Genomic DNA, 12402 nt, shown 5'->3' on the forward strand with positions numbered 1-12402 from the left:
AAAAAAAAAAAAAAAAATGGTATCAATAAGCTTCCAAAGTCAGGATTGCTCTAGAACTGGAGTCATGACTACAAGACGTTAACGTCCTCACCGTTGGCTGTACCCCGAGGAATCCAGAGCAGTTGTCTGATCCACAGTGGCAAGACGATCTCCTGTTGCCCACACAATGCAGGTTGTAGTTGAACGTCAGCTCTGTGTCTGCAGGAACCCAAGAGAAAAGGTTCACATCAAATGGATCACCTGGCTTGCTCCTAGTGCATGTAGCGTATACGTTCCATTTGAACTTACCAGCATCGATATCACAAAGGGCGAAGAGTCCGATGCGAACGTCTCCGTTTACTGTCCACTTCTGCGTTTCACAGTTTGGGCTGCAGCTGTGGTTCATAAACCGAGACGAGTTTCCTTTTGGGCCGGCGTCTATCACACGATCCTGCGAAGAAATATGGCCATACAGACACCAGGGTTTAAGACATGCTCGGTGGGGGTCTCTCCACTGTACAATGTCAATCAGCGTCGCTGATGTTACCTTGGTGAGGGTGAGCATGTAGAAGTTGGCCATTTGATTTTCATGGGCACGTTTGATTCGCTGCTGGCACTCCTCTGAGTCGATCACCTCTCCCACATACTCTGTCACAAAGTCACCCTGGAGGAAACAACACACATCACGTTTTTACAAACACCCTTATTTAAAATTACTTACAAATAGTGAGAAGGGCAGAAATCAATGAACTGAACACATATTTCAGAGCCTTGACAGGGACAGTGTGATCTTTAGGTCATTAGGTATTAGCTGGCAGGTGAAGGTAATTTTAAACTTAAAAAATAATCAACCAGGGAAAACCATGGTGAAGTTTTGTGTATTATTTACATGTCTGAAAAAGAACTATAAAATCGGCACCCTAGTCATGTAAAACCTCTCTTTTTGCCACTCTCTACGGTCACTAAAAAAAGAACAAATGACAGGAAAATATAACATCTTGGTTTGGATGAGCATCTTTCTCACCGATATTTGATCTCTTTCACATAAGCTCAAATAAATTGTAACCACCCTAATGATACCTGAATGCTCTGAGTTTTCATCTAACTACTTGAATGATATTTTTCACTCACTTTCCTGAGAGCCTGGTTGGTCCTGAGACCCCAGCCACGGCCATCTGTCTTTATCACTTCTGTCTCTGCATACAGCCGCTTGGAAAAGCACTGGTTCTCACAGTTGTCTCCTGCAGGACACACCTAAAAACAACATAAAAGGTAAGAAGTTGTGAGGTGCCATTTCTCTTTGCTGTCTCATAGGTTTTACTGTTCAGGAAATTAGGTAAATAACAAACATGCACACAGACCTGTGGATGACACTCGTACTGCAGCATGCGGTTAAGACATTGAGAGTGGAGGCTGCAAGGATGCTCATCTGATGGTCTGCAGTTGCATCGTGGGATTTCTGACAAGTCAGCAACATGCACCTGCACTTTCCCCACTGGTTTGTTAGACTGAAACAAGAAAACACCCGTGTAATGAGTAAAAGCATTTATTATATAATTTTTGTGTTATTTTTCTAAAGTGAGATATGACATTACCTTGATGAATTTGTACGGTGGGGGTTTGCGAGAGTTACGTTCCTGCTCTAGAGCCTCCCTGCTCTCCCTTTGCGCCTTAAGCTCCTGAAACCGCCGGGCTGCTTCTTCCAGAGCTAAAACACGCCAACAATATTTCAGAAATTGATAGTTCCAACAGCTTTAAAAAGGATGAAATCACAACAGATTTGTCTAGAAGTACAAGGAAACTTTCTAGGAAGAAATTACCTTTCTTGAAGGTTTTGTTGATGTTGATTTGACCAGTGACAAAGTTCTTGTCATTCTCCACGTAGGGGAAGACACGGCCCTGGTTGATCCAGTAGTAGTCGTGGGAGCCAAAGAAGAAGACGGGGAAGTCACCGACATCGTGGCGAAGGCTCTGAATGTTTGATGGCACCAAGCGAGGGTTGCAGATCTCCGCTGGCCACCATCTGCAAGGGAAACGGGACAAGGACATTGTAAAGTAAGGACGGAGAAGAGTATGGTGAAAAGAAGTCATAAAACATGTCATCTTAGTTATTATAGCCTGAGGGTAGCATCACACTTGCACCAATGATAATTTTTTTAGAATGTGTTTCTTACAACAAAACATATTTTCACAAGCTCCTGCAAAATCACAGATATCTGACCTATAAGATTTAGATGTTTGTCCAAAAGAAATGCTGTTGTTTTGAGTACATTAAATTCTTCTTAAATGAAAGAGACAGTATTTGTGTCCGATTACCACATTTTTATCTAGTACCATGATTTTGTATAGAAGATCACCAGAATTATCCTTTAAATGTAACCATAACACAAACTGACAGTTGCATAACCAACCAGTGTTCTCTGCGTACCTGTAGTTGCCCAGTTTGACCCAGACAATTTGTTTGTAGTGAGGTTTCTTTCCTGCCCTGCAATCACTGCAGGACCACGCCCCCTCCGGCATCTCCATCTCCAGACACTCCGGGTGAAAGGAAGCCGGGCATGTGTCACAGCACAGCAACTTGCCTCCTACATTTGTATGGATGTACGTGTGTGTGTGTGTGTGTGTGTGTGTGTGTGTGTGTGTGTGTGTGTGTGTGTGTGTGTGTGTGTGTGTGTGTGTGTGTGTGTGTGCATGCGTTGTGGGAAATGGGTATGCAAAAAGAGGAGGAGTGTATGATTAGGTGATGCACCTTAAAACCTGGACAAACTCTGAATCTTATTTGCAGACAAGCCTTATAAAAGTACAAATGCTACAAATTCACCAACAACTCATGGTTTTCCAACATCTACATCTGTGATATATAAATAGTGTCCGTAGTGTGAAAACATTTTTATCTAAAGCTTACATGGTCATTATTCCGAAATTAAACTACGGCCAAGAGCTTTTTGCTTAAGTGGAGGCTCCTGTGAGAGCCATACTACATGATAAAGACCATCGTATGGGGTTCTCAGGTCAGTTGCAACTTTCACTGCAGCAGTTATGCCTGTCTGGCAATCAGATTCAGAGCACTGTACCAAGACCAGTCTAGGGGAATTACATGCGGCAGCACAGGAATAAAATCAGCCAGAGAGTTAACAATGAATCAGGGTTATACTCAAATGACAAATTACTGGCAAAAAGCAGGCATGCAGTCCTGCCAGTAAAGCAAACTTTTCCCATCACACATATCGCATCCTACATGGACCAGCTTGCATGGAATCATATATTTTATCATATTGCAATTTGTTTTTCTTTTTTCTATGCATCACAACTTTAAAATAGAGTAATTTACCTGTTCTTAATCCTCATGTTTGCTTATCTGTAAACAAATCTATTTCTGATAGAGAATGTATTCCATCCAAGGCAGGTCAAAACTCAAAAAAAATAAGGTGAGACAAAATTTCATCTGAAAATTTTAGTCAAAAATAAAACTTAGTTGCAGTCAGCATTAAAAGAGGTGAGGCCTTTCAAATCAAAAACAAGCCCTGAGTGCTGAAGTAAAGAAGCAGAGCGCCTTGAGCAGCAATTAGCTCCACAAACCAGACAGAACCTGAACTAATCTAGAGCATCCTGCACCATACAGTGGTTGAGGTTTGATGACCAATTATATTTTCCCCGCATATTTATCACAATTTTATTGCAGAGATATATACCCAGATTGACTGTTCATGCACAGCACAAACCAATCTCACAATGGGCCTCGTGCAAGAACCACTCATACGGACAGATTTGTTTTAAGTGGCACGTACAAGTGAATTTAGAGAACTTGTCGCATTGTACTTTCATTGTAATTGTTTACTTAGGTACAAATTAATGTCACGAGCCGTCCAGTACTGTTGCACAAGTCTGGAACATAAAATCAGTTTTTGTCACAGGAGAGAATTATAATGCCTCAGTCTAAATTAATTTGAAGCTTAAGTATAATGCCTAAATCCACTTAAACAAATATGAATAACTACATAAAGATTAATTACTGAAACAGACCAAAACAACATGGCTTGCCAATTTACTGAGAAGTTTGGAAAGATTTTGTGATTTTATTGGGATATTTTATAAAAATCCTCTGCTGCACCCAATAGTATAACCTTACTATTTTCTCGCCCATCACCATGACATCATGTTACGGATGACTTTGTTTTACCAAGATATTTTTTAGCATTTAACTGCACGTCAAACCATTTCCTCTTTGAAAGTGGAGGCTCCTTCTTGACCTTGGGAAAACATATGCTGTGATAAAGATTCTTAACTCAAGGTTTACTTCCAATGGGACGTCACATTCGACACCAACAGAGAGAGAAAGTGGTTATGTAACCACCTCTCATCAAGCAACCCAGGTCCCGTGATAACACCTGGGCAAGTTCCACCTGCTGAAGAAGGTTGTGGTTGCCGAAAGCTCCGGGAATAGCTAAGTAAGTGAACTTGGAGTATAGAATTTTTTTTTACATCTTTAATTCTGTCTCAGTGCTGATGACACATTGCTGGCAGCTGTATTAATACATGTATTTTCTAATTGTTCTGTGTCCTTTAATATAACTACTCACACTGCTAACTCTGTTCTGTTTTCAGACAGATGGACTTGAAGCTTTGTTTTTATTAATTGATAAAAGTTGCCCACAAATAGGCAGAATAAGATTTTATATATTATTTTATACAGCAATTTTGGGAGCATCAATTATGCTAATGATGAAGCAGTGAACAGATGACATTCATCAGGATGAAATGAGCAATGTGCCATTTTCACAGCAGACATTTTAATTTGTCATATTAGGAAAAGCACAGGTGATATTAATAACATTAACAATGGCTGTGTCCAAGCCAGTGTGACAGTGACAGCCAGCATGCACAATAGCAGGACACCGAAACTGAAGCAGCTTAAATTAAATTATTTTGTTATTTACACCTGTGCTTTTCCTACTGTGACATGTCAAACTGCTGCTATAAATAAGGCCAGTTAAGAAAATTTGACTTCTCAAAGGCTCCCGAAAAGAGAGGTTTGGGATAAGACTACAAAACTGTTCTTGCATGAGGCCCACTGTTATCTGTTTATGTGTTAGGGAACTTGGCTGAGGTTACTTTGCACCCCTCTGCATTAAAATTAACTGCATTTTAACCAGTTAATTAACTTTGCACCTCAAGGCTTTGAAATGAAAGATGCATACAAAAAAGGGGGGCAGGCACAACACAAACACAGACCAGTGGGACAAAAGGAGAAAGAGAAAAACTGTTCAGTTACCTTTCCCAACATTCTTTTTGGTAGCTGACGAAGGAGAGGGAATCATAGGTAATTTCAACTCAGCACGATTTGACTCAGTCAGAAGGTAGTGGGACTTATAGGCATATGAACTTAATATGGTGTCAGTAAGGTCTTGCACTAACAGCCCTACACAAGACACACAGGAAGAGACGGGGGTGAGCCGCAGTCAAACTTGAAATTACCCAAAATTTACAAAAAGAGAAAAAACAAACACTAACAGTCTGACACATACACTCTCACACACACACAGAAGAAACAAGTAAAACAAAGTTTGTCCCGACACAAAGAGGCCAAACAGTGCACTCAACTTATTGATCAACAGGCAAGACATCATATCTAAACTGGTTAAAAGTCATAAAAAATGGGTAAATCCTCATCACCATCCGGAACAGATGGGATTGTGTTAAGTGAAGTGCACAGCCTGGATCATTCATAGTATTAGTATTGGGATGGAAAACAACATTTCACAGCTCTGCTATTCATGAACAACAATGCTAAACAGGAAACATGTAATATTAAAAGATATAAAATGAGTAATTAGTTTTATGAGGTTTCATTTTTTACACATGAGATGTTACTGCAGTGGTGACTATAAAAAAAGGTTATATTAGTAAAAAAAAGATGAAAAAACTACAATCATAAAGGGCAATAAGGTCCTGTTGATGCTCCAATGTGAAGTGCAAGTAAAAATAACTGATTTTGCATTCGTCATAACAACTGAAGCAAAATCGAGTGTGGTGAAATATAAGAACTTTTACAATTGTCTGCTCTGTCTGTTCAGGGTCACTACTTAAAATCACGAATGCAGAAGAGGAAGGCCGTTGTAGGTGTGTATAATTGTGAGAGCTTACCTCTGGCACACAGGAAGCACCAGCCCACATTGATGGGGGAAGTGACGAGGCCGTTCCTCTTGGTGCTGCTGTGGCTGCTGCAGATCATAATGTGATGGGTGAGGGCGACGCTGCCTGCCGCCACGCAGCTGTCTCCTGTGTGATAGGCCACCGGACAGCGGATACAACGCATCAGACGACCTGGACAGGAGGCAGAGGAGAGGGACACTTTGTTTTCAGCTTCAGACTGACTGGTCACTTTACAACAGGTGAACTGCTCACTCTGAGTCATGTAACTGTGATACTGTGTGGCACACATAGAGCTGTGAGAAGTTGCACTCCCAGTAGTTGAGTTTTTATAATGAATCAGGTTCCTTTCCAGCTGTTATTAAAGGGAAACAAATTTGATCACTTGGTATTTTCTTTGGTTGCTAAGACAATCAAGTTCTTCAGTTGTAAAATTTAATTTTTCCTTCCTGCTTCATTGTACGACAAAACGACTAAACATTAACACTTGATGTTTTGTTAATTTCCACTCTTTGAATTTATGACACAAACCTAAACTTTGTCGCACCTCTTCCCTTTTTCAGATGGGACATTTCCAGAAAAGATAATGCACCATTATCTAAAAGACACTTTCCAGGAACATGGCAATTGCTTTATTTTTTCTCAAAAAAGGTCTCCAGCCTCCAGGTCTCTCTCACCTCAAACCAATTGGAGCACTTTTAATTTATATAATATAATTCGGTGAAACCGGATATTTGTAGCAAGACTGTCACCAAATGTTTAGCAGAATATTTAGTGCAAGATAGTTTAAGTAGCACATTTTATTATTTTTTGTACTTCTCTTTTACATATTCAAACAGGGAAGTACAGCCTTGACCCTTGCACCTCTCATTATTTTTTTTTTTCTGCTATTGCTACTAGACAACAACATCAGCCAGAAGCCAAAATTGTAATGGAAACAGAAAGTTTCGTTTTACATACACTTTCTTCACACTTTGCTGACACCTAGCACTGTCCCAAAGCTTCCATTGCAGACTCAAAAAGAAAATCGGAATAGTTGAAAGCAAAGCAGAGGCTATCTTACCTTTACTGGCTCGCTGCAAGTCTCTCTCCAGGCAGCAGGTAGAGCAGCTATGCTGAGGGCAGCAGAAGCCTCCGTCTGAACTGCTGGTGGTGCCTGGGAGTTTACGGACACAGTCCTTGTGGTAGTAACAACCACATCCAGACACAGAGCAGCGTGTCACTTGACGGCCTGCCGTTTTACAGCTAAAACAAGAATGATTGCCTAGAAAGAAGAAGAGAGTCTGGGATAGTACAGAGTCAAACACAACACATGTAATACAGTGAAGATGTATTCTGAATCGCTCACCATTTCTGCATTCCAAGCAGGTGAATCGGCCTTCAGGTAGGGATGTCATACCGAGACAGTCCAGGTGGAACTGTCTGTTGCAGTCACCTTCACACACCACCAAACCTTCTCCGTAAACCTCGCAGATCTACACATACACGGAGAAAGACGGTTCATATAAGTCAATACCTGTAAGCTTTTAGAAGAAATAGAGTACAGCTGAGATAAGTTGTGAGCAGAGCTGACCTGGCAGACGGTGTCTCTCTTGCCGTTGCTGCCATCCTGACGGGACAAGCCAGAGTCCACAGACTGAGTATCTGAAGCATCTGCATCTGCTGCTGCTGGACTATCAAGACTCTTCCCAAATAAACCCTGACAAAATGAAAAAAGAAATTATGTGTTTTGAGTGAAGGAATGCAGTATTATAAAGCACACGTATGCAAGCCAACTGAGCAACTACTTTTTAAAGTGGGTAAATATTCAGACTTGTAAATGGATTGATCTGGGCAACAAATGATTATTTTTTTATTGATATACCGTATATTATTAATGTATAAAATAGTAATAAATTTCCATTACAAGTTTCAAGAGCCCATCATGTTTTCAAAGGTCTCCAATAGCAAAAAAAAAAAGTCCTGCACTGTACTTGAGATGTTCTGATGTTTTTCTTTCCTGATACCAATTCCTGATTTTACATATCGGCAGATACGGAGTACTGATCCAATTCCAGCGTGTTAAAAAATACATATATTTTAATATGCTATAATAACAGCTGTATAGTACTAACCCTGTATGTATGAATGTGATATGATTGATATCAGTGTTGTATTGCCAGGCTCCGGTTAAACTTTGTAAACAATAAACGCCACAGAACTTTCTTTTACAGTGAGTTATCACAGAAAAAGAACATAAAGAAACTACTAGAATTTCTTCTGGGCTAAATTATGTGGTATTGGATCTGTGCATAAACTCAAGTACTTGTCAATACCAGCATTTGAGGCAGAATCTGAGGGACGTATCGGAACATCCCTGGAAATGCACAAATAAAAAGGCAAATGCAATTATTAAAATATATACTAATATTAAAAAAAAAGAAGATGATGATCAGATGACTGAAAGTTTGTCTTGTAAATGTTGCACAATATGTAGTAGTAACACTGTGTGTATTCCCTGACCATTGACTCTAGATGTACTGTATGTTTATACATATTTTGTGTGCAGGAGAAAGACAGTAGTTTCCTCTTGTGTGTGTGTGTGTAGGTATTTCTGTACATGTTTTCTAAGTCTACCTGTGGGTCGTTTAGGCCTCTAGAGTCAGAGTCAGAGGTGTCTCTGTACTGAGAAGAAGCCATCTCTACATCTGTTGACGCTCTGCTTCGCTTCTTCAGGGGCTTGCAGGCGTCTGAGATCTCACTGGCTCCTAGAAGTTCACATAGGGGGGCAATAAAAAAAAAAAAAAAGATGCATTTCACTTATTTAGAACTATAAGGAAGTCTCACTACAGAGGTTTAAAGAAGGCATGGAAGAAGGATCCCCTACCTTTCTGTGAACCGGTCCTCAGTGTGGTCTCAGGAGCCATCTCAGCCTGTGAGGAGGTTAAACATGGCAGTTTAGATTATTGTGTTTCCAATGTTGATTCAGCCGATAGCACATTAGTATATAGCCAGTGTGCATCTGTTTACACCGGTAAAATGTAAGGAAATAAAAGTTGTTTAGCAGCCGCGACAGCCACACTGGTACGTGGTACATCGCATCAGTGTTCCTAGCATTGTTTTTTAGCTTTGCAGAAATGGCTTGTTAGAATCGTTTGCAAGAAGGAAAATCGTGAAAACGGGTTTGAGCCAAGAAAAACCATACTAGCCATTCTCTTGTGTTTGTTTTTTTGTTTGTTTTTTAAAACACAGCATTGTTTTAGGACTGATACCTGTTCCTTTTTGGTTTTCTTCTTGGGAACAGGATCGTTGCCTCTCTCTGACTCAGACCTGCTCCGGACTGACCGCCGCTGCAGCTTCCTTTCCTGAGAACCTGAAAACCCCAAAAACCTACTGAGCTGAATCTCTTACTGACTTTTTAAACATGTCAAATATTCATCAAAATAACACAATCAGCATGTCCATTTTTTACAAACCATGTGGACTACTGTGGTGTGATCCAGGAGAGGAGGTCTGCTGCATTCCTCCCTCCTCACTCCGCCGACTGGCAGGGGAGCCTCTCCTCTCCTCCCCCTCTTCCTCCCCTTCGTCCCCGTCATCCTCCTCCTCTGGACTGGGTTCAGGTTTAGCTCTGCTGTCCTGTTGAAAGTATCAAAATTTCAGCATCCTTACAGGACACCTCAGGATTTACATTTTTCAGTCTTCATGAGTTACACAAACCTCAGGAGAACAGTATCCCAGGTCGGGCTGCCGGGCCTCTCTCTCCACTCTCTCCTCCTTCTCTTCTTCTTGTTGTTCTTTTTTTGGAGAAGCAGCTGCTTTTTTCTGCAAGAGAGGCCAATCACACTTTGTGATCTCCACATTTAGTCTCTTCATGGTGATAGAGAGAGGCAGCAGCTTCCTTGCAGCTGCTGTTTTCCAGGCCCTGACTGGTGGCGGCGAGTCCTGCTGTACTCGTGCATCACGACCTGCGCTTTGTTTCGGGGAACTGGTTTTACCCTGGTCCCCCCTCTGGTTCTTCTCTTCATTTGAGGCCTGGGAGTTTGTGTTGTCATCTGTGTTTGAAACACTACACTGTCTGCGTGGCAGTAGCCTTCGTGGCGGCTGCTCTCTCTCTGGTGACTTCACTCCTCCCTCTTCCTTTTTACAGGTTGAGCCACTGGAGCGCCGGTTTCGTTTCTCAGCTCTGATGCTGGGTTTCTTGCTGGACGTGCCTTCATGTGGGTCTGGATCAACGTAGATGAAGGTGTAGTTGTCAATTCGCTCCTGCCGCGTCATCACAAAGGCGTCCTCAGCGTGGCCCACACCCACCTCCCACTGAGAACGCTCCCGCTGAGGGATCGGCTTCAGGAGCTGGAGAAGAAATCATCAAAAACATACAATCAGTGAAAATCATTTAACTGAATTTCACTCCGATTAAATTGTTGCGTTCTGCTGTCAGACGACCGTAAATTACCATAATGATATAAAGCAGGGGTGTTCAAGGGTTTTAGGCCAAGGACCCCTTTAGCTGAAAGAGAGACGTAGAAGGGACCCCCAACTATTGTACATATACTGTATAAAATGAAGTTGGATGTTAAATGGATATTAATATTATTTTTACATCGTGTTTTAATGTTTAACATACATTTTGAGGGCACAGTGACTCCTTAAGTTTAACTCGATCATAGTGACTACCTTACCTATAGTAAGCTTATCTTACTATAGGGACTATGAGCGGAAATTAGCAATTTACTACAACCTGGCACAAGACATCTATTAATGTTTTTTGGGCACTGTCCCTGTTTAAATAAGTAAATCACAATGAGTAAATTAAATTCCCAGGGCCATCCAACTCTTCAATAACACACAAAGGGCAAGGACAGAAATGGACTTTTCAGAATGAGCATGTCAGGCTCTGCCTCTACCACCATTATTTCTCTGTCTGTCTCTCTGTGTACACCTGACTATCTTATAGGCTATATTAGCCCTCCTACACAATCTGGACTCTGGTCATAACATCTACATCTCATAACTTATTCCCTGTTATATATTGTTCTTAATGTATATTATTTATTTTCTGTCAAGCAATTCTAATTCTATTAGGTTGTAAAAGTGTGACTGTATTTCACTGTAGAGAATTCCAACAGCGGGACGTACAACCCAACCATCTGCCGCCTAAGCTACAAGCTAAAAGACACAAACTAGCACTGGTCACTGCTGTTGTCGAAAAATAACACAGACTAGCTAAATGTTGCGTTTACCTAAAACTGGTAAACCTAGTGGTGCATTCAAAGTTATTTAAAATAACTTTTTCTCATCTGTTTTTGTCTTTTAACAGCAATTTACTGGTGAAAGAAGTAATTATGTGTTTTTTCCTTCTCTTTTTTCTTCTTTTTTTTTTAAATCATTCAAATTCCCCCCTTTTCTTGTTTTAATCTGAAATTTGATCCGATCCGTGACTTAAAACGTGATCCAAACCGTGAGTTTTGTGATCTTTTTTTAGAAAATTATACTTCAAGCCATGATCTCATTCAGTATATATCAGTATAGTAACATAAGAAATGAATTGTTCCAAATATACAGTGGCTTGAGCAAGTTTACACACCCATTCTAAAGTTCATTACAAAGAGGAATAAAAACTTTTGGGGGGGGGGGGGAAATTGATCTCAATGCCTAATTATTCATTCACAAAGAAAATGGGTGTCATTAAAAGGTTGGATTTTCCTAATTTTTTTGAATTAAGGCATTAAGATCAATTTCCAAAAGACGTTTTTTATTTATTTTTTAAATCAACTTTAGTATGGGTGTGTAAACTTTCTCAAGCCATTGTAGGCAGTTTTAAGCACGGCGATCTTATTGTCAATTTTGGCAACAAAAAGCTGACGCCTGGTTGCCAAGCTGGCAACTACTTTAAAAAGTTAGTGTTGAGCCCTGCATGGGAATTTAGGAAAATAAATTGTTGTACAATGAATCTATGTTTTTTTGTTTTGTATAGCCAACATCTTCTAATCCCACCAGGGGTGAGCTATGTGATGGCATAACATACATATAAGTAAATGAATGTATTCATGTATTCTGATTGGGCGATATAAATAAATAGGCAATATTGAAAATAAAACAATAAGTAATGGGTTATATAATACAATGCTTTGAGTTGAGCTCATGTTTGCATTTCAGGGATTCTTCATTATACTATCCTGAATAAAAGTACTTAAAATGAAGAGCAGCTAATATATTATAATCCCTAAAGTCCAATCAGTCCAGTATCAATCGACCAATCCTGTAATCTTTTTATTTATATATATATATATA

At 40.3% G+C, this 12402-nt stretch overlaps 1 protein-coding gene across 4 annotated transcripts in view; it reads right to left on the minus strand.

The window, feature by feature from the left end:
- Positions 1 to 12402, minus strand: part of nsd3 (nuclear receptor binding SET domain protein 3) — a 22429-nt gene that overhangs the window by 4961 nt on the left and 5066 nt on the right. For 2 of the 4 annotated variants that reach the window (XM_032515965.1, XM_032515964.1), the window contains exons 6-23: positions 9829 to 10461; positions 9585 to 9747; positions 9381 to 9481; positions 8996 to 9041; positions 8746 to 8876; positions 7703 to 7828; positions 7478 to 7604; positions 7193 to 7393; positions 6124 to 6303; positions 5252 to 5398; positions 2408 to 2564; positions 1800 to 2002; positions 1575 to 1687; positions 1341 to 1487; positions 1111 to 1233; positions 527 to 643; positions 289 to 430; positions 92 to 198 (exon numbers count right to left, since the gene is read on the minus strand). In XM_032515965.1, coding sequence (XP_032371856.1) covers positions 92 to 198; positions 289 to 430; positions 527 to 643; positions 1111 to 1233; positions 1341 to 1487; positions 1575 to 1687; positions 1800 to 2002; positions 2408 to 2564; positions 5252 to 5398; positions 6124 to 6303; positions 7193 to 7393; positions 7478 to 7604; positions 7703 to 7828; positions 8746 to 8876; positions 8996 to 9041; positions 9381 to 9481; positions 9585 to 9747; positions 9829 to 10461 — 2964 coding nt within the window. The remainder of the gene's footprint in view (positions 1 to 91; positions 199 to 288; positions 431 to 526; positions 644 to 1110; positions 1234 to 1340; positions 1488 to 1574; positions 1688 to 1799; positions 2003 to 2407; positions 2565 to 5251; positions 5399 to 6123; positions 6304 to 7192; positions 7394 to 7477; positions 7605 to 7702; positions 7829 to 8745; positions 8877 to 8995; positions 9042 to 9380; positions 9482 to 9584; positions 9748 to 9828; positions 10462 to 12402) is intronic. The other 2 variants (XM_032515966.1, XM_032515967.1) reach the window with 2 other exon arrangements.

The sequence above is a fragment of the Etheostoma spectabile genome, chromosome 5 (genome assembly GCF_008692095.1).
Source record: "Etheostoma spectabile isolate EspeVRDwgs_2016 chromosome 5, UIUC_Espe_1.0, whole genome shotgun sequence".
Taxonomy (NCBI): domain Eukaryota; kingdom Metazoa; phylum Chordata; class Actinopteri; order Perciformes; family Percidae; genus Etheostoma; species Etheostoma spectabile.